Raw genomic sequence first — 19,478 nt, 5'->3', positions numbered from 1 at the left:
ACTCCCAGGCCCGGTAAAGCTAAACCCCCCCCCCAAAAAAGCCCAAAAATTGGAGTCACTCTATTCGACTTGGGAGTTAGCCACGGTGTTGCCAAGCGTGTTCCTTTTTGAATATTTCATTTCTGCCGGTTGAATACGCATCGGGGCAAATTTCAATCTGATGCCGACTGAAGATGGAAAGCGCGCAGGCGCAGGCAGGCCAGGCCAGGCGGGGTTTGTTGCGCAGCCGCAGCCAGGCCAGGCGGGGTTTGTTGCGCAGGCAGGCCAGGCCAGGCGGGGTTTGTTGCGCAGGCAGGCCAGGCGGGGTTTGTTGCGCAGGCGCAGCCGCAGCCAGGCCGGCAGGCAGGCCGGCACAAAGGCGGGGTTTGTTTCACACTCACACAGTTGGTCGTACAAGAGAGATGACAGAATGCCCGTTCAACAGATAACACGAGACGAGAGAGCGAGTCGGGGGAGAAGGGCGCATACATGCTCGCCCCACTCCATCGCTGCAAACGCTAAAGTCGTATTTCTTGGCTGATTTCCGTGACGGGATGATCATGCCCAGCGCCAGCGTGTCGGTACGGAGTTTATCCGAAGTGGAGAAACACCTCGGTAGCCGGATGGTGAGTGAGTCCACTTCTTCTTCCTTTTCTTCTTCTTCCTTTTCTTCGTCGTCGTCGTCGACTTGCGTGTGCTGTCCATCTTCCGTGACATTTTCTGTCGTCATTTGTTTGCTTTTTAAAAGCAAAACGCAGCCGCGCGGCTCGCAGGCTCGTTGCGTTCAAGTCGGGGCTAAAACGTCGGAAAAGGCAGCATTTCACATCATGCAGCAAGCAGTCGGAGTGAGTTTTACTCAACGAGTCGGAATTTGATGAGGTGGGGTGATTGTCGCTGGTTTTTGAACGAGATGAAGACATTGGATCAAACGGGCTGGGGTGACGTCATTTCAAGTTTGCTCACAAAGCGATCCTTCATGGAAAGTGCACGATCAGCTTGAAGTGGCTTAGTTGGTTGTGGAAGCGAAATCAAGTCGCACAAACAGAGATTTGGCTCATTATTGTGTCAAATGTCATTGGGGAACGTCTTCACGGCCACAAGCGTATGGATCGCAGATGGCGTTATCGTAGAACGACCCCCCCCCCCGCTCAGCCCCTCCCCTGCCCTCTGTTGACCTTTGAGACGTTTCTGCGATTAAGGGCCCATATATATATATATATATATATATATATATATATATATATATATATATAACCTTGACGAGCGCAACAGTTAGATTCCAGTTTCAAAAACAAAACGGTTTGAAGTTCCACATTTCATTTGGCCTTCAAGTCCAATATTGAAACTTCTTTCCCCCAAACTAATGGCCACGTGTGTTGGCTTTTGAGGCCCTCTTGATGGTCTCCCAGAGGCACATTTGCACTGGCGGCGGCGGCGAGTGTGCCGACAGCACGCCGACTTGACTTGGACTTTTTTTGACTCTCTCCTCCCGAGCAACTTGTTGACCCTGCTGTTATCCTCGGTGTAATCGAGATGTTCCGGCACCAAGCGCAATTGGTGCAAACGTCTGCCGCCCGCTTCTTATGTTGGGCCACAAGCAGCCACGGGGCAGGAGATTACATTTACACGCAAAAGCTGAAATCTCATTGGAGCTCCTCCCCACACAATGAAAGGCAAAGAGTACAGTGCGCTGGGACCTTCATAACTAGGCCACGGTGTGTGTGTGTGGCCAGACGTGCATGTAGGGCGGCGGCGAGGGGATGCCCCCCCACCAACGCAAGGTCTCCCATTTGGCTTTGTGCAAAATTCCATCAGGGCCTGCTGTCTCTCTCCCAACTCTGAAGCGTTCCATATCGCTGTTGTAGCTCAAAAGCAGTTTGCAGGCTCATCGCCGGCCGCCAACGCAGACAAGATAGGAGTAAAAGGGATCAAACCGAGCGCGAGACGTTGGGCGTCCTGAAGAATCACGTGAGCAGCTCGCTCCCGTGACTCCTTGGCAGGCTCACAATCTCTAGTGTCAAATGCATTTTGTGGGAAGACCAATGAGCTTTTTTTTTTTTTTTTTTTTCTACTGCTGCTGCGGCGGGCAGACTCAATTTGAGCCGGCTTAATGAATTAGCCGCACCGAGAGGCAAAACAATGTCCTCTCGCATCTCTGCCGAGGAAGTGGCCTACTTTTCATTCTCTCGCATCCAGTCTCTCTCTCCCCAGGGGTGTTGTTTGCGCCATGGCCAGCTCTGGTGAGGTCTGGCGAGGTCTGGGGGCTGCAGAGGATAAAGAGGGGGGCGGGGACAGGAAGCAGATGGCGGCAGCGGGTTAAGAAGAAGAAGAAGAAGAAGCTGCGAGACGGTGATCAGCTTGGACGGAACGCCGCAGATGATCTCATCCTGGAGCCGAAGAGGCAGCTTGAAATGTGGAGGTGCTGATGGTCCTCCCTTTAAGTTTGTCAAGCCAAAGGTGCAAATTTCCACGTCATTGACTTGGAAGAAGCAGACGTTTGGCTATGCCCATTCATTGTTTGCTGGCGGAACTCGCCAAACCTGTTTCAAGCAAAGAATGAGGCAAAGGAGCTGCTTTGGTCAGGAACGCCCACTCTGATGTGGAGAGCCAGCCACCGTGGCCATCTGTGGCCATTTCAGCCTCTGGCTCTGGCTCTGGCTCTGGCTCTGGCTCTGGCTCTGGCTCTGGCTCTGGCTCCGGCTCCGGCTCCGGCGTCGGCTCCGGCTCGCACAACACAAAGCTCTTTCTCTCGGCGCGCAGCTAAGCCTCCTCACGTGAGCCAGCTGACATCACCGAGACGGAGGCCGGCGCCGGCAGGCCCGAGCTTTCTTTCCGTCCAACCTGTTTGCTCCCCTCAAACAAGCAAGCAAGCAAGCAAGCCACCAAAGGCAAACAGTCAGGCAATTCTCTGCATGGCAGTAACAAAAGCACCCGAGGGCTCCTTTTCGCTGAGCTTCCCAGAGTCGCGGCTCGATCCGGAAAGACGGCCGACCCGTAGCAAACACTTGAAATGGGCCGCTTGTTTTGGGATTGTGCCACGCACGGCACGGGCTTTGGGAGGCTGATTCTCGACGCAGGCCATGCGTCTCGGCCCCAAAGCCGTCTCGGCCCCAAAGCCGTCTCGGCCCCAAAGCCGTCTCGGCCCCAAAGCCTGTTGCCGCTGCTGAACCAAGGTATGGCTCGGACATAAATGGAATCCTGTGAGCAAAGCCATTTCGTAAGCGCCGTTGACACATCTGATACTTGTCACCACAACGTGATCCTCTCCCACAGCCACGCATTCAATACCAGCGGGACCTGCTGGGCCAGATGGCCCGGCAGCTCTGACGCAACTCTGAAATTCTAGCGCATAGAATGAAAAAGACGACGCGCTCTCGAGCGCCGCCGCGTGAAACTACAGCGACGTGGGCCCACTGAGGGAGGGAGGGAGGGAGGGAGGCATTGTGTCGCAAGTACCGATTAGGCAGCCCAGGGCGGCTTGCAAAATGGCAACGCCTCGTCACTCTCAAAAAACGCTGCCCGTGCTTTGCCGAGATTGTGCCGCTGATTGCGTCTTTGTGTCGCCCGCCCCAGGACCGGAGTGCCGAGGGCAGCTTCCTCAGCCTCCCCGTGCGCCGAGGTTCCTCGGAGAACAACCTGGACCGGGACCGGGACCAGGAGCGCAGCGAGGCCGTCACGTCTCCGTCCTCGGAGGCCCAGCGCAGCCGCTCCTGCTTGGACAACCTCCAGCAGAAGATCCTGAAAGTGACGGAGCGGCTGAAGATCGAGCAGACGGCGCGGGACGACAACGTGGCCGAGTACCTGCAGCTGGTCAACGGCGCCGACAAGCAGCAGCTGGGCCGCATCAAGCAGGTGTTTGAGAAGAAGAACCAAAAGTCGGCGCACAACATCGCCCAAATGCAGAAGAAGCTGGAGCAGTACCACCGCAAGATGAAGGACAGCGAAGTCCAGCACGCGCCGCTGCCAGCCTCCTGCGGCAAACACAGCACCATCCCCAGGGAGTCTCGCCGGGAGCTGCTGAGGGACATGACGGGCAGCGGCAGGCACCCCACCATGGACAAGATCAAGACCATCGGACCCGGCGTTTCCCTCTCGCCTCCTTTCTTCTTCAGCAAGCCCAGAGAGTTTGCCAACCTCATTCGGAACAAGTTTGGCAGCGCTGACAACATCGCCCACATGAAGGTCTCGGTGGGCGCGTCCCCGCCGCCGCCGCCGCCGCCGGCCGACGAGGCCAAGGCACTGAGCGGCGCCCCCCCCCCCGCCGCCGGCGGCAAGCAAGCCCAAATACCCCAGCGATGATGAGTGCTCCTCGGGCAGCGCCTCCAATTCGGCCGACAGTAACGGCGGCGTCCCGGGACAGGGCCGTCCGGCGGAGGGCGACGCGCTCGCCCGCCTGGCGGCCGGTGCGGAGGAGGCCCGAGTCATTCGAGAGGCGCAGAACCAACTGGAGGAGGACATGGAGGAGGTCAAGGCCCAGTTGAAGAGGGACTTTGGCGTCCTCAGCCAAACGCTGCAGGAGGAGCGCTACAGGTGGGTGCTACCAATGAGCCGGATCTAAGGCAAAGTCAAGCCAAGCCAAGCCAAGCGTGCCGTTGCAGGTCTGCGCGTTTGGAGGACCAACTGAACGACCTGACGGAGCTTCACCAACACGAGATGACGGACCTAAAGCAAGAGCTGGCCAGCGTGGAGGAGCGGGTGGCCTACCAGGCCCAAGAGAGGGCGCGCGACATCCAGGTAGTCAACGGAGTCGGGGAGCCAGCCAGCCCCACGGCGAGCGAGCGAGCGAGCAGCTTCTTCCTTCCTTCCTACCTGTCTGTCTGTCTGTCTTGTCTGTGGCGCAGGAGGCCCTGGAGTCGTGTCAAACGCGCGTGTCCAAGCTGGAGTTCCAGCAGCAGCAGCAGCAGACGGCGCAGCTGGAGAGCGGCGACGCCCGCGTTCTGCTGGGCCGCAGCATCAACATCATGCTGGCCATCATCACCGTCATCCTAGTGTGCGTCTCCACCGCCGCCAAGTTCGCCGCCCCGCTCCTGAGGAGCCGCCGCCACGTGGCGGCCACTTTGCTGGCCCTCTGTCTCCTCGCCGCCTTCTGGAAGAACCGCGAGCGCCTGCACTTTGCCATCGACCGACTGCTGCTGCCCGCGTAGAGCCGGCCGGGCCGTTGCTCGTGCGCCACGGGCGGACGGCAATTTGGCTCCCTGACCATCGCGCTTGACACGCGTCACAACAAGTTGTCACTCTGCTTGACGTTTATACGTCGTCCTGCTCAGGAGCCCTTCTTCCACTCTGCCGCTACGTTTTGTTTTGAAACGTCTTTGAATGAGCGGCGCATTCCAGAAGGATCGTAGCAAAAAGGTGCCTTCAGAAAAAGTTGGATCAAATTGCTGCGCCTGCCTTCCTGACTCCTCCGGAAACAATTGTGACAAATTGACAAGTGTACCTGAAAATACCGTGTTTAGCTTTTGTCTTTTGTTTTTAACCGAATCTAATCTTTGTGATTGATGATGTCATTGGGGTTTTTATTTCCGTCAAAGGCATTGGATCGTACCTAATGGAGTGGCCCGCTGATTGTACAAAATTGCCTTAAGTGAGCCATTCATTCATTCATTCATTCCTGTGATGACTATTTGCCAGCATTTGATGTGCCTTTTGAGCCATTGTTACATTAAAACCTTTTTAACCAACATTGACGCGGTCTCTTATTTTTTTTAAAGGATTCCTACGTTTGCGGATCCACAATGTATTGTAGTAATGATGCCCACCATCAACAGTACCCGCATGCGTCGCCTCGTGTCCACTAGAGGGCGCAATTGTAACAAATATCAAGGCAGTCGTCGAAAAAACACTCGGCTGTGTCCAAATCTTCCCAAAGCTCTCGGTCCCAAAATCCTCCTGCACAGGTTGTATATATTGCCAGGCAATCAAATGGCCTACAAATATGTAATCACGCAAATCACGAATGGAGATTGTGCAAGAAGGGGAAATGAACTGTGGTCGGTCGCATGAGTGACAAGTGCAACCACGGTTGTGTTCACAATCAATCAAGCAATGGCAGCCATGTTAAACGGGAGTCGACACAACACTGACCCTTTTTCCAACCAAGAGATACCAGTGGCTGGTTGGCTGGTTGGCTGGTTGGCTGGCTGGCTGGTTGGCTGGTTGGCTGCCTTGCGTGTTTTTCCTTTGTTTGTGTCTCGGTAAGTGGATTAGATCGCCGCCTGGTGGCCAAGATGGGCTGACCGCAGTTCCTCGGCCTCGACGTAGTGATGTGCATTTCACTTCTTTTAAGTGAACCGAATCTTTAGAATCGGTTCACTCAAAATATTTGTTCAAAAGAATTGTTCACCGAATCGTTCCCTACACTATTTCTCTCTTTATTGAAGTGTCCATGAGGTGTACCTAATAACAGGCCACTTCATTAGGGACAAAAACGAAAGTGAAAGTGCCACACCCGCCCTCAACACCACCTCCTGATTGGCTGTTGGATCTGTGACGTCATTCGGCCCTTCCATTAGGTACACCGCCATTTTCAGGTGTACCTAATAACAGGCCACTTCATTAGGGAAAAAGCTTAAGTGAAAGTGCCACACCCGCCCTCACCCCCACTTTCTGATTGGCTGTTGGATCTGTGACGTCAACCGGACACTCCATTAGGTACGCCGCCATTTTCAGGTGTACCTAATCACAGGCCACTTCATTAGGGAAAAAGCTTAAAGGAAAGTGAAAAGTGCCACACCCGCCCTCACTCCCACTTTCTGATGGCTGGTAGATCTGTGACGTCACTCGAACACTCCATTAAGTACACCGCCATTTTCAGGTGTACCTAATCACAGGCCACTTCATTAGGGAAAAAAATCATGGCCAAAGTTTAACGGCAGGTGAAAAGTGCCACACCCGCCCTCACCCCCACTTTCTGATTGGCTCTTTGATCTGTGACGTCATCCGGACACTCCATTAGGTACGCCGCCATTTTCAGGTGTACCTAATCACAGGCCACTTCATTAGGAAAAAAAATATGGCCAAAGTTTAACGGAAGGTGAAAAATGCCACACCCGCCCTCACCCCCACTTTCTGATTGGCTGGTTGATCTGTGACGTCACTCGGGCACTCCATTAGGTACACCGCAATTTTCAAGTGTACCTAATAACAGGCCAATTCATTAGGGAAAAAATCATGGCCAAAGCTTAACGGAACATGAAAAGTGCCAAGCCCGCCCTCACCCCCACTTTTTGATTGGCTGTTGGATCTATGACGTCATTCGGACACTCTATTAGGTACGCCGCCATTTTCAGGTGTACCTAATAACAGGCCACTTCATTAGGGAAAAAGCTTAAATGAAAGTGAAAAGTGCCACACCCGCCCTCAACCCCACTTTCTGATTGGCTGTTGGATCTGTGACGTCATTCGGACACTACATTAGGTACGCCGCCATTTTCAGGTGTCCCTAATCACAGGCCACTTCATTAGGAAAAAAATGAAAAGTGCCCTACCCGCCCTCACCCCCACTTTCTGATTGGCTGGTTGATCTGTGACGTCACTCGGGCACTCCATTAGGTACAGCGCCATTTTCAGGTGTTCCTAATGTCACATGTCAATATGTTTTGCAGAAGTGTCGTAACGCCTTCCATATCATACGGCATTGGAGGGACTGGTTCGCCTCTCTCTAAGCTATGTGCATGCCACCTGTCTCACAAATAAACGGAGTTTGATAACCACACGACTCGGATCATCTTAGATATATGACTGAGATATCTGAGTGGATTTGTTTTCTTTATTTTTTTATTATTTTTGTATCAGTGATGGGTCTTTTTTGATAGTTAACAGATCTGAGATATCTGAGATATCAACCAACGTAAAACAAAGATTGTCATACAAAGCAGTTAACCAAATGTCCGATTTTTACGTTTTAATTGGCGATAATAAAAACAAGGAATAAAACATCAGACAAGTTTGAACAAATGTTTATTAAAATATTAATAATAATAATACAAGTAAATTTTAAACCAGCAATCTAATGTGAAATTGCAGTAGATATATTGGATAACACTATCTAGGCGTATATATGCATACACGTTCTTTAAAAACTACTCTTCCATAGTTATAAAATAAAGATGCCCCAAAGAGAAGCATACTCTCCCCGTTGTTGCATAACGGCGTATCCCTTCATGCAATAAAGTTAGCCGTTAGCTTGCATCAAACAGGTGGTGTTTCAGTGTTTGTTTGTTTCCTTGGCAAATCGTAAATGTACATTCTGCCTTCCATAGTTTACGCCGGCCAGGAGTGAGACGCAACACGTTCACTGACTGATCCGTTGATGCGCGCACGCACGCACGCACGCACGGGAGGGAGGGAAAGCAGTTCAACTTCACCCATTGACTCGTTCGTTGGCGAACGGGAAAGTCACGATTCGTTCCTTCACTGATCCGTTCGTTCTCGCTGTGTACAGATGTACTGGAAATGCAAATCACTCACTCACTGATTCGTTCCCTCTCAGTTGGTGAAGGGGAAATGCAATTCACGACTCGTTCGTGAACGGGAAGTTAAGTCATTTTCTCCTTCGTTTTGTTTTACGGCGAGGTGGCACCAGCTTCAATGCGCATTAGCGACATCTACTGGTTGAAGTCACGTAAACTGAAAAAAGTTACTCGTTCGCTGAAAAGATTCGTTCTTTTCAACAAATCGTTCACTCACGAGCTAACACTAGTCGGGCGGTAACAACGACACTTTAGCGGAAGCCCGCCGCAAATGGCCCGTCGAGATCCAGACGTGAAAGCGTTGCCGGCACTCGGCGGACGGACGGACGGACGGACGGACGGACGATGCTTCTGCCACTTGTGCGTTTGCGCCAGACAGACATTCCTGCGGCCGCCCGTACATTCCTTGACAATTTGGACTCAACAAAGAAGCTAGTGTGAGAGCAGTGGAGAGAGAGAATGCCTGCCCCCGTCGTTCTTCCATGCACAAGTGGCTGTAGCCGACACTCTTCCATCCATAAGCGGGTCAAAAGGGACCCATCTTTTGAGTGTCATTTTGGTAGGGAGAGATCTATGATAGTAGCTCCTATTTCTAGGACCACACAACAATGAGTTCATGTTTGAAAAAGAACAGTCATAGAAAAATGTGAGGGAGGGCCAGGGCGGCTTGGGTGGGGTCGCCAGGGCGGCTTGGGTGGGGTCGCCAGGGCGGCTTGGGTGGGGTCGCCAGGGCGGCTTGGGTGGGGTCTCCAGAGCGCCAACGAGCTGCGGAACAAGAGGCTGCTCTTCTGAATTAGCTGAAAAAGGCCAACCCCCGCGTGCACGTGTGTGGCATTGACAACTGCGGAAATCATTTCGCAGAGGGAATCAATGACAGCCAAGGCGTCTTTTGTTTCGAAAGATACAGGTTTGGTTTTCAGTTGGTACCGGAATCAGGCTGCGGAACAGTGGGCGAAATATAGAAAGCCACGTACTCCCGCGTACTCCACTTGCTGGTGCTTTGCGTCGATGACTCGGATCTGTTCATCCAGTTATGAAGAAAATCAGCGCGCAGGCGGGAGTTCAGCGGAGTCCCTCAGGGCGCCGTGTGATACAATCCCGCTGGGGCTGGCTAATTAGTTATCTCAAAGTGCTCCACGTGCTTCCTTCCACTTGAAGGCAAGATGCACAACATTTGACACGTTCGCGGTTGCTTTGCCTTTTCAAACAACGCCAATGAGAGAGGAGAGAAAGAAAGAAAGAAAGAAAGAAAGAAAGAAAGAAAGAAAGAAAGAAAGAAAGAAAGAAAGAAAGAAAGAAAATGATAGCTAGCGCGAAAAATAGATTGCGGGGGCTCAATGAGCCGCGTGTAGGGCGGGGGGCGATGTGTGCGCGGGTGCGCGCGTCGCTATTTCCCCTCCCCGTCGTATATCTGCCAGTGCGGACGCAGATCTCGCTCACGGACAGTGACACTTGAGTTTTTCGAGTTTTCACTTCCTTTTTGTATCATTGAAATTCAAGTTACCTGCGAAACGCAAATGTGAAACCTTTTGCGTTCAAAGGCCAAACTTATTCTGCAAGGTGTGTGTGTATTGTTTCTTCTGCATGGAGTGGCAGCAATTAGCTTCTGAGAAATCAAGTGCAGCTCGCTACAAAATGGACCTCAGTGAAGTATTTGCACTACTAAGTAAGCAGCGGTGAAGCCGGCGCATCTTCTCGTTAGCACGCGCGTCACCTGCCTGCGTGGCTGCGTGGCTGCCTGCGTGGCTGCCTGCCTGCGTGGCTGCCTGCCTGCGTGGCTGCCTGCCTGCGTGGCTGCCTGCCTGCGTGGCTGCCTGCCTGCCTGCTTGCGTCACAACAGGTGCTCAAAATAGCAACGTCGGCCGAAAACAACAGCCCACAAATAATCTGCTGCAGCAGCGAAAAGACAAGCTGCTGCACAAGAGAGCAGGAAGAAGGAATTTTGCCGTCTGCCTCCCTCGTGAGCAGCATCTATCTATCTATCTATCATCTATCTATCTTCCCGCCGCTCCTCGCTCGGCTCGGCTCGGCTCTGCTCGGCTCCTCCCCTCTTCCCTCTCGCCCGCCCGCCCGCCATCGCTCCCACGCTCCGCGGACCCTTCTCATTTGCCTGCACGTGAGTGTGTGGCTGTGTTTCCGCGCGTGTGCGTGTGCACGTCTGACTCTCTCTCTTTGCTCGGCTCAGCTGCAGCTGCAGCTGGCGTGGGCGTGCGCTGCCCGTGACCCTCCTCTTCTCTCCTCGCTCGCTCGCTCATTGCCTGGCTTGCTGGTCGGCTGGCTGCTGGCTCTGCGTGCCTCTGGATGGACGGTTTGCGTCTTCCGCCGCTCATCGAGGAGGCTTTGGACGCTGCAGGTCTGGGCGCTGGCCTTTCGTCACGCTCTGTCTGTCTGTCTGTCTGTCATGTCGTGCTGCTGCCTAGCTATTTTTAGCGCGGAGTGAAAGATGCATGGATGGACGGACGGAGGGACGAGGGATGGGGATTGAAGAGGAGGAAGCGAGGGGTCAGGAGGAGGGGACATCAGGCGGAGAAGGACATGCGTGTGTATGTGGATGCGTTGCGTGGAGGTGATGCGCCACGGCAACGAAGCTGGCAGGTGAGCTCCGCTGTTGCAGGCAGGCAGGCAGGCCGGCAGGCAGGCCGGCAGGCAGCCACGCAGGAGGGCAGGCAGGCAGGCAGCCACGCAGGAGGGCAGGCAGGCAGGCAGCCACGCAGGCAGGCAGGCAGGCAGGCAGGCAGGCAGGCAGGCAGGCAGGCAGGCAGCCACGCAGGCAGGCAGGCAGGCAGGCGATGCAGGTGAGCGAGCGAGCGCGTGCGCGCCGCTTTTTGGATACTCGAAGCTGGTGTCTTGTTGCTGTCAGACGACCACAAGGACGCATCTGCGTTCAACAGAACCTTCTACAGGTCTAAATAGGGGCAAAAGCGCGGCTCGTCACTTTTGATTTGCCACATTTTGTCACTTAACTCTCAAGGCTCCATTCTAAGTCTCTTTTTTTCAATAGAAGCACCTTACCTGAAATCTGAGGAGGTACGATAAATACTCCCGCCACTTGTTGTCAATCTAGAACCGATGCATCAGTCAGTGCCCACTGCTGGCCGCGGTTGGGCATCGCAAGTGCAGATTGGACATATTTGCAAGGCGCTTGTTGTATTTCACAGGTCCGGGCCGGCATATTGCGCCTCCTACGCGCAGGAGCGGATCGCCGCGTTCCCACTCGACATTTCTCCTCGGCGCCTACACGCGGACCGAAACGCGCTCGATCCGAGCCGCCCACCCGCCCGCCCACGTCGCTTCTCTTTGACGTGGCGCCATTGCCGAGCTTGAGTGTGGGGCCTGCTTGCTTGCCTGCCTGCCTGCCTGTGTGGCTGCCTGCGTGGCTGCCTGCCTGCCTGCCTGCGTGGCTGCCTGCGTGGCTGCCTGCCTGGCTGCCTGCGTGGCTGCCTGCGTGGCTGCCTGCCTGGCTGCCTGCGTGGCTGCCTGCCTGCGTGGCTGCCTGCCTGCGTGGCTGGCTGCCTGCGTGGCTGGCTGCCTGCCTTCCTCCCCCAAAAGCACAATAAGCACCGGGGCGCAGCGGCTGAATTTCTATGGGCTCTGCGGGACTAATAAACAGCAGCAGACTTGGCGCAGCGGACAAACTTTGCGTGGGAAATGTGTCAAAACATTGCAGCTGCGAGGCTCTCGTGGCGGGAAGGCGAATGAAAACAAAGCATTCGGGGCCCTCGGGGCACCCCTGCTCCTTTTTTGTCTTTTTTTTCTTCTTCTTCAATTCCGCCTTGACCATCAAATTCAGCGAAGCGACCAATCCCACGACTGGAATTTTACGAACAGGGGCGCAACAGATGAAGCCCCCGAGCGATGTGTTTAATGTGTGCCTCCCTCTGCTGTTTTGCGCTGGCAACATTTGGCCCACTACTCCCCTCCTACTTGAATGAATTTGCTAGCGCCGCTTTAGCGCTAGTGTGCTCGCTTGAAATTACGCATGACCTCCTTCATGGAAATGCAGCTGCGTGTGCGCGCGCGGATGCTCATCAGAACGCTCGGCCCTGTATCAAACAAGGCTTCGCACATAACGGGCAGCATTAATGGTGCCCCGTGCGAGGCCCCCTCCTGCCGAGGTGATTATAGAGTAGTAGTTGAGAAAAAAAGAACATTTGCTTTGTAAAATAGAAAGTCAAGTTTGTTCCTTAATCACAGCAACGTCTCCCGGGGCTTCAGAGTTGACCCGTATTAACGCCGATCCCCCCTGATCTCTAAAGAAAGGAAAGCTGGGAAGCTGACCCCACGCCTAATGACTACATCTCACAAAAGGCGGGGAAAATGACGACAGCGAGGCGAGGATGTCCCGAGCTCGCTTTTCATGAGTTAATTCTCGCCGCACTCGTCGGCAAAGCGAGGGAGATAAAGACGGCGAGAAGGTGAGATGTGTTTGTCACAGTGGCCTGGCCTGGGCTGGCCTGGCCTGGCCTGGCCTGCCCTGGCTCATTCCTATCCACTTGCGTTGCTGAGTGGTGAGTCATGGTCATGACTTGAGCGCCCTGCCCCCCCCCCCCCTCCCCCTCCCTCCTGGCTCCGGGGTCCATCCGCCTGCTCCATCCGCCTCACTGCGCTCTCAGCTCACTCACGCCACCCGCTGGACTGAAAAGTTGCTTGTTTGTCCTTAGGGACGTATTAACGGCGGCAAAGCATCCTTTTCACATTTTAGGGTGCGTGCGTACGTTTTGGAGTGACATTTCCAACAAGTATCTTTGGTCCCCTCAATAGAATGGGTGTGTGCGCGAGTGCCTCACTCCAAAGCCTTTTGTCACGTGGTCCTTGTCTCTGCTTTGGCTCCATTCTGCCAACCGTCTCAGTTCCAGCCATGATGAAAAGGTGTCGCTACTTTGAATATTCAAATGGAGGCCGCCGCCGCCGCCGCCGCCTCTGAAACAAAAAGGAGGATTCAAAGGCACTTTCATCACAAGAGCGTGCTACTGATTTAAAAGACAATGGCGGGACAAAGAGTTGAAGGCTCCGTCACCTCCGTGCCTTTCATGTCTCCTTCAGGTGATCCGAGCGAGCTCAAAGCGGACGGCGGCGCCGAGGAGAGAGACGTGCCGGAGGACGGCGACGAGAAACTGGAGATGGAGCCCGAGCCCGAGCGATCCGCCAAAGACGGCGAGGACGGAGACGGCGGCGGGGAGCTGAGCGAGAAGCAGGAGCAGCAGGAGCGGGAGGAACTGGAAGAGCTGAGGGCTCAAATCCTGCAGCTGCTGCTGGAGCTGGAGGACGCCAGGGAGACGTCGACTAAGCACCACGACGGCTTCCTGGAGCTGCAAGGTGAGACGCGCCTTTGCGCTGTGGGAGGGCACCAGCAGGGGGCGCTGTTTGGCTTTATACTGTCAACTCTGTGGGGCATATGACGTGAGGGTTTTTTTGGAAACACACTTTCCTCCAAACACACTTCCATACTCATGTGATTTCCCTGTGTGATGGCAGTGCTATTAAAAGCCACATGACGCTCCCCAAATACTATATGTTGTCCGTGATGTCATCTTTTAGCAAAGTCTTCTGGGTAATAACTTGCACTCATCTCACCGGCGTGCGTGCGTGCGTGCGTGCGTGCGTGCGAGCGAGCGTGTGGCGGCGGCAGCGCATTCCACGGACAACTGGGCACGCTCAAGAGAAGCTTCCAGACTCCCCACCGGGACCGCTCAGCTGTTTCCTCACGACAACTGTCGGGGTTCCTCGGGGAACATTGTCAGGGAATGACACACGGTGCAGAGAGGGGGGGAGGCAGCCATGCAGGCAGCCATGCAGGCAGCCATGCAGGCAGCCATGCAGGCAGGCAGGCAGGCAGGCAGGCAGGCAGCCATGCAGGCAGCCATGCAGGCAGCCATGCAGGCAGCCATGCAGGCAGGCAGCCATGCAGGCAGCCATGCAGGCAGCCATGCAGGCAGCCATGCAGGCAGGCAGCCAGGCAGCCACGCAGCCAGGCAGCCACGCAGCCAGGCCGGCTTATGTACGGCGCTCGCGGCTATCCCTGTTACATGGGGAATATTTTAGTCGGCCTTGGAAATAAAAGCCGCCATTAAAAATGAAGCTTTCCGACGAGAATGGCTTTCCTTCCAGAAGCAGCAGCTTGCCCATCGATTCAAAGTCCAATTCATTGTGCTGTCGTTGAAGCAATCAGCGCGAGGAGAAGCACGTGCTTTTGCCACCTCAAATGAAATGGTTGACCGGGCATTTACTCGCAATTGTATTCTTACCGCGGTGGAGCAATGCGGCATCTCTCAACTGATATGTTCCTCGTGTTCCTTCAGGACTGCTGGAGGACGAACGTCTGGCCAGCGCCCATCAGGCCGAAGCCTTCGCTCGACAGATCCACAACCTGCAAGGTATAACGCGACAGGATTAACTTCTCCGTGCAAACATCTATTCGTTGGGTTGAAATCAGCGAGCGTTGGCTTTTTCTTCTCCTTTGTTTTCTTTTGGACCATTGGACCGGACTGAACTGGCTGGGCGGAGACAGCAAAAAAAAAAAAGTGAGCCCATTCGGGCCAAGTGGCACATTTGCGACACTTGGACAAAAACGATTTGTTTTCTATTGCCATTTTCCTGAAGAGAATCCCGTTCGTGCCAGAGGGAGAGAGCGTTGCCGTCGGTTGCGTCAGCCCAGCGCACACTTTCACGCTCTCTTCCAAAGAAATGACAAATTCTCGTTTTAAGGCGGCGGCGGCTCGACCGCAGCTACATACTCGCGAGTCTCGACCCGGGCCCTCCCTCAACAGCTTTTGTCTTTTGGGCAGTTGGAGCGCCGTGAAAATTCAAGGAAAGCCTTTTGCCCCTTTGTCCTCCAGCCCAGCTGCGCTCAGCCAAGAAGGAGATGGACGGCCTGGAGGAGGAGAAGGAGAGCGAGCTGGCCGAGGCTCGGGAGGAGCTGCGCGCCGCCCGCGAGGAGGCGCTCCTGCTGCAGCAGGCGGCCGAGGAGGCGGCGGCCGAGCGCGAGAACGACATCGCCTCGCTGCAGGAGGAGCTGTGCCGGCGGAGGGCCGAGCTCGGGCGCCTCGGCGACGACGCGCGCCACTACGAGCTGGAGATCACCACGCTGAGGGCCGAGATCAGCGTGAAGAGCCGCCGAGAGCCGCGGGGTGAGGCGCTTCGGGACCAACTCCCAACCGGGCCCGCCAAATTTCAGCTCACAATGAATTCCCTGAGCCGTTCGTTCCAGGCCACGTGGAGCCGCTGAAGGAGGAGTGCCGGGCCCTGAGGGAGGAGTGCCGGGCCCTGAAGGAGGACAACCGGAGGCTCTCGGAGAGGCTGCGGCTGCTCCGCCGACAGAAGACAAGGTGAGAGGTCAGGGTGGGGACGCCGCCGCCGCCGCCCAAACGGCAGCCGGTTGTGCCCGTTGGCAGGCGCGGTGTCCTAACGCTGGACCTCAGCTCGCCATTTCTGCCGGCAGCTCCGACGACGAAGGCGGCCGGGGCAAAGGGACGGAGACGGGCGCCGCCGCCGCCGACGACACCCTGAGCGAGGTGAGCGCGGCTGCCTCGCACGACGCCTGGGTCCAGAAGAACATCTCCTTTGACGGCAAGCCCGGGACGCCCACCGGATGGCACGGCGGCGTCGGGGAGATCTTCTCGCTCAGGGAGCAGCTCAAACAGGCTGAGGAGAAGGCCTCGCGGGTTCACAAAGAGGTGAGTCGGCGCGCGCTGGCCCATTCCAACAGGTAGGTGTCCAATGTCTGGCTCAAGGCTCGCATGCGCCCGAGACGCCTCGGTGAGCCATCCGGTCGCCATCTGGCCGCCGACCCGTTGCCTCCGTTCCAGTGCCACGGGCTGAAGCTGGAGCTGCAGGAGCTGCAGGAGCTCTACGACAGCAGTCAGAAGGAGCGCAACCAGCTGGAGGAGGAGCTCGGCCGCTGCAAGGCAGAGCTGGACGAGTTGGCTCAGGTGAGGAAGGGCGCTGGCGCCAGGTCCGTCGCCATCAAACAGAAAAGCAATTAGCTCCGTCCAGCGCTACTTGGCTCATTTTCTTGCTGGAAACGACATACGTTTGCAGCACCGACCCGAGCCCAAGTCAAGAACGGAGCCTTGGGGCAATTGAGGCACCGAGCAATGAAAGTCAACACAGACAAGGGAGCACTGTGACGGAGGCTCGGGTCGACTGCAAATGGCACGCCTACTCCATCTTGTCTGTGGTGTGTGTGTGTGTCTCTCTCATGCTGTGGCCATGTTCTCATTCAAACGGGATGGCTTTCTGTGCCAGTGTCCTCGTCTGTCCTCGAACCTCTGCCAGGGAGGCACTGAAAAGGCCAAAGCGGCCTGCCTTCTGGCGCCAGCCAATCCAACAAAGCAGTCAAGTCAAATCCAAGAAAACCCATTTTTTCTTTGTTGTCTGCGTGTCGTGTCAAAGTGTCTACCCGTCCGTGCCCTTATTGGCCGAATGTCCACGAGCCAGGGGAGGAGCGTCAGGTCACGCTCCAAAATTCTTTCCTTCTGCTGGAAGTTCAGTCAGACTGGCCGGAGCGAGCGAGGCCTAACCTTTGAGCCAGGCGTGCACGGCCAGTCCCTTTTATGTCACGGCGGCTTGAACGTCAGCCATCTTTGGCTGCGCGTTGGTCGCTCCATCGTCCGCCCGTCATCCCCATGCTCCTTGTCTTTTTTGTGTTTGTTCCCTCCTCAGAGCTTCATCCATCCATCTGAGCACCCTGTTCTCTCCATCCCCTTCATAGGAATGATTGTAATAGTGGCCGTGGTCTGGTGCTGCTTGTCGGAGTTGGCGTCCCAGAGAGCAAGGTACGAGAGGGGCTCGGAGCCCTAAAGCCGAACCCCCCCCCCCCGACCACAGCAAAGGAAACTACGGTCACCCGAGCGACAGAAGCTTTTTCTGCCGGATCGGCTCGCAGCCGGCGCCGGGTGTCTCGAGATAGATACGAGCCGCTCGAGCTAGCTCGGTGCTAACGTAAAAGGCCCGCCGCGGGCAGGCTAGCGCCCGGGCAACGCATTTGCCAACGCTAGTCCGCGACAGACAATAGTCCCTCCCGGCTGTCCTTTACAGTAGCAGTGAAAGTCTTCTTTTTGCCGCCGCTTCACGTCTTTTCAGCGCTTACATCATAAACGGAAGGAAGCGGACCTCGAGGCACCTCTGAAAATCCGCAATTGGCCATGACAGCAAAAGTCCAAATATGTAAAGGAGCGGCTTTTCACTTTGCCCAAGCACAACACAAGCGCTGGCTCGCCTCAAATGGCAAATGTGGTAAAAACAATGTGCCTTTTCTTGACGGAAGGAAAAGGAAAGCAACTTGTTGGGCTAACTGAATTCATGTTGCCGCCACTCCTTTACATATACAAAATGTTCATCCAAGCGTTGCCCCAAGCCAAAAGCGCTGGGTGACTTTCTTTGCTGCTTTGTCGGTGGGGGGGGGGAGGCGAACTGACGTCTTTGACGAGCTTCCCTCTCGGTTGTCTTGCGTCAGGGGAGTGAGCTAGCTCGGAAGTCCATCTTGACGGCCACGCTGCTTGTCGAGGGCGCTCGTCCGATCTTGAGCGGGTCGGCCGGCCGGCCGGGCCCGCTGGCTACGACGTGCGCGCTGGCGGCGGAAGACGCTGTCACTCCTCTTCTCTCTCTTTGATTGCATCCTTATTCAGTCATTTGTTGCTTTCATTCTTGCCTTTGCGTTCAGTGCACTGAAATGCGGGGGAGCTTGTGCACCAGCAGCCAGCACTTGCTACATTTTGAAGGAAGGCACACGTGCATGTCAACAAGTTTGGCCCGTCAATTCTCCTTGCGCTTCTTGCCATTTGCTTTCCGACGTGACCGAGAGGCACCGCAAGTGCTCCGAGGGACACCTTCATCAAAATCGAAAAAGGGCTGATATGATTTTTAGCTGTGGAAATGACTTCACTGCTTTTTCAAAAGAAGAAAAGCATGCAGCAGACACAAAGCGCACAACTCAGCCCATAAGACTGAGTGATGTCAGTCACAAGGGCCCGCCCCCTAAAGCACAAATATGAGCGCGCGAAAGAATTGTCAGCCCGGACGCTCGCTCAGTCGCTCGCTCAGTCGCTCGCTCGCTCGGGGATCTCCCGGCAGGCAACGGTTGCCGTTAATGGCTCCGTCCCTCCCTGCCTCCCGCCGGCACTATTAAGACGGCTCTTGGTCGGGGCTCTCGTTTCACGCTCGACAAAGCGGCCGCGTTGCCGTCGTCGTTAACGATTGTCGTTCTGGCGTTTGCTGGTCGAGCGGCCCCGCAACCGTACCAAGCTGCGTAAAGGGCCGCACGGAATTTCAACATTTGAGCAATTGCCACAAAAACATGCTCAAATATTTTGCTCTCGGTGAACGCGTTGGCTTTCAACCCGCCACCTGGTTTGGGTTAGGGAGAGACAACTACAGTAAATCACTGACCAAGGGGTTAACCCTAACCCTAACCCTCCACAGCCGGGGAGCGCCTTCCATTTGTACCTCCTTTGTAGAAAGAAGAGCGACATATATTTGATATGGTGGTATGTCAAATGTCTATCAGTGGTGACTTTGTTTCAAATATGAATGAAACCGACGGTAAGCTTGATCTGGCCACGCGGGTGCACGCGCGCATGCGTTCAACTTTAGATGGCCGCTGCAAAGTGATGAGGGGCGGCTTCCGATTGGACAGACGGGGAAGGCCAGCTCTCGTTTGATTGAAACGGCCGTCGGAGTCGCGATCCGTCCGACCTTCGGCGGCCGCTATGCATCTGGCTCCGCTCGACTTTGTTCTTTTTCACACGGCTGTGGCTATTTGTCACCCGCAGCTCCATTTCTACTGTCTGTGACGTGAGAAAATAAATATAATTTGCCGCTCTCATGGTGTCTGCCTTTTCCTTGCCCCCCCCCCCAAATGCCGGTAAACGCTGCGTTCACTTTTGTGACTCAACGTTGACTCAGTTGGACAAGATGCTAATAGCGGCAGGCGCTATCATGCAAAGACAAAGATTGAACTTTGAACTCTTCTGCCTTTCAAAACAAGAAAGAGAAAATAAACACACCGACGTCGCGGCCTTACTTGAAACG

At 55.2% G+C, this 19,478-nt stretch overlaps 1 protein-coding gene and 1 pseudogene across 6 annotated transcripts; both read left to right on the top strand.

Moving 5' to 3' along the window:
* The first annotated feature begins 37 nt into the window (after window positions 1-37).
* Window positions 38-5,662, top strand: LOC147054944 (transmembrane and coiled-coil domain protein 3-like; annotated as a pseudogene). The gene is made up of 4 exons (XR_015066475.1): window positions 38-605; window positions 3,553-4,509; window positions 4,578-4,713; window positions 4,821-5,662. The product of XR_015066475.1 is annotated as a transmembrane and coiled-coil domain protein 3-like (transcript).
* A 5,051-nt stretch (window positions 5,663-10,713) lies between these two features.
* LOC147054943 (uncharacterized) lies at window positions 10,714-19,233 on the top strand. Of its 5 annotated transcripts, none has more exons than XM_085914197.1 (9): window positions 10,714-10,803; window positions 13,494-13,766; window positions 14,750-14,824; window positions 15,287-15,577; window positions 15,658-15,775; window positions 15,889-16,123; window positions 16,256-16,378; window positions 17,112-17,224; window positions 17,905-19,233. In XM_085914197.1, the coding sequence occupies exons 1-9, from the start codon at window positions 10,752-10,754 to the stop codon at window positions 17,915-17,917; spliced, it is 1,293 nt and encodes a 430-aa protein (XP_085770323.1). In that variant the 5' UTR covers window positions 10,714-10,751; the 3' UTR covers window positions 17,918-19,233. The 5 variants fall into 5 exon arrangements, 4 of the variants coding, with proteins under 4 accessions (XP_085770323.1, XP_085770324.1, XP_085770326.1 ...); XM_085914198.1 differs by lacking the exon at window positions 10,714-10,803 and adding an exon at window positions 10,975-11,045; XM_085914200.1 differs by lacking the exon at window positions 10,714-10,803 and adding an exon at window positions 12,592-12,865.
* The last annotated feature ends 245 nt before the right edge of the window (window positions 19,234-19,478 follow it).

Source organism: Syngnathus leptorhynchus, chromosome 6 (genome assembly GCF_054491065.1).
Source record: "Syngnathus leptorhynchus isolate UIUO chromosome 6, UIUO_Slep, whole genome shotgun sequence".
NCBI lineage: Eukaryota > Metazoa > Chordata > Actinopteri > Syngnathiformes > Syngnathidae > Syngnathus > Syngnathus leptorhynchus.
The sequence above is the reverse complement of the archived record's forward strand: the minus strand, read 5'-3'. Positions and strand labels throughout refer to the sequence as shown.

Bases quoted from the DNA above. Each gene is read 5' to 3' on its own strand.
- LOC147054943 (XM_085914196.1), top strand. From the start codon at position 13,436: ATGGCGGGACAAAGAGTTGAAGGCTCCGTCACCTCCGTGCCTTTCATG. The intron at 13,767-14,749 runs GTGAGACGCGCC...GTGTTCCTTCAG, and splicing joins CGGCTTCCTGGAGCTGCAAG to GACTGCTGGAGGACGAACGT. The intron at 15,776-15,888 runs GTGAGAGGTCAG...TTCTGCCGGCAG, and splicing joins CTCCGCCGACAGAAGACAAG to CTCCGACGACGAAGGCGGCC.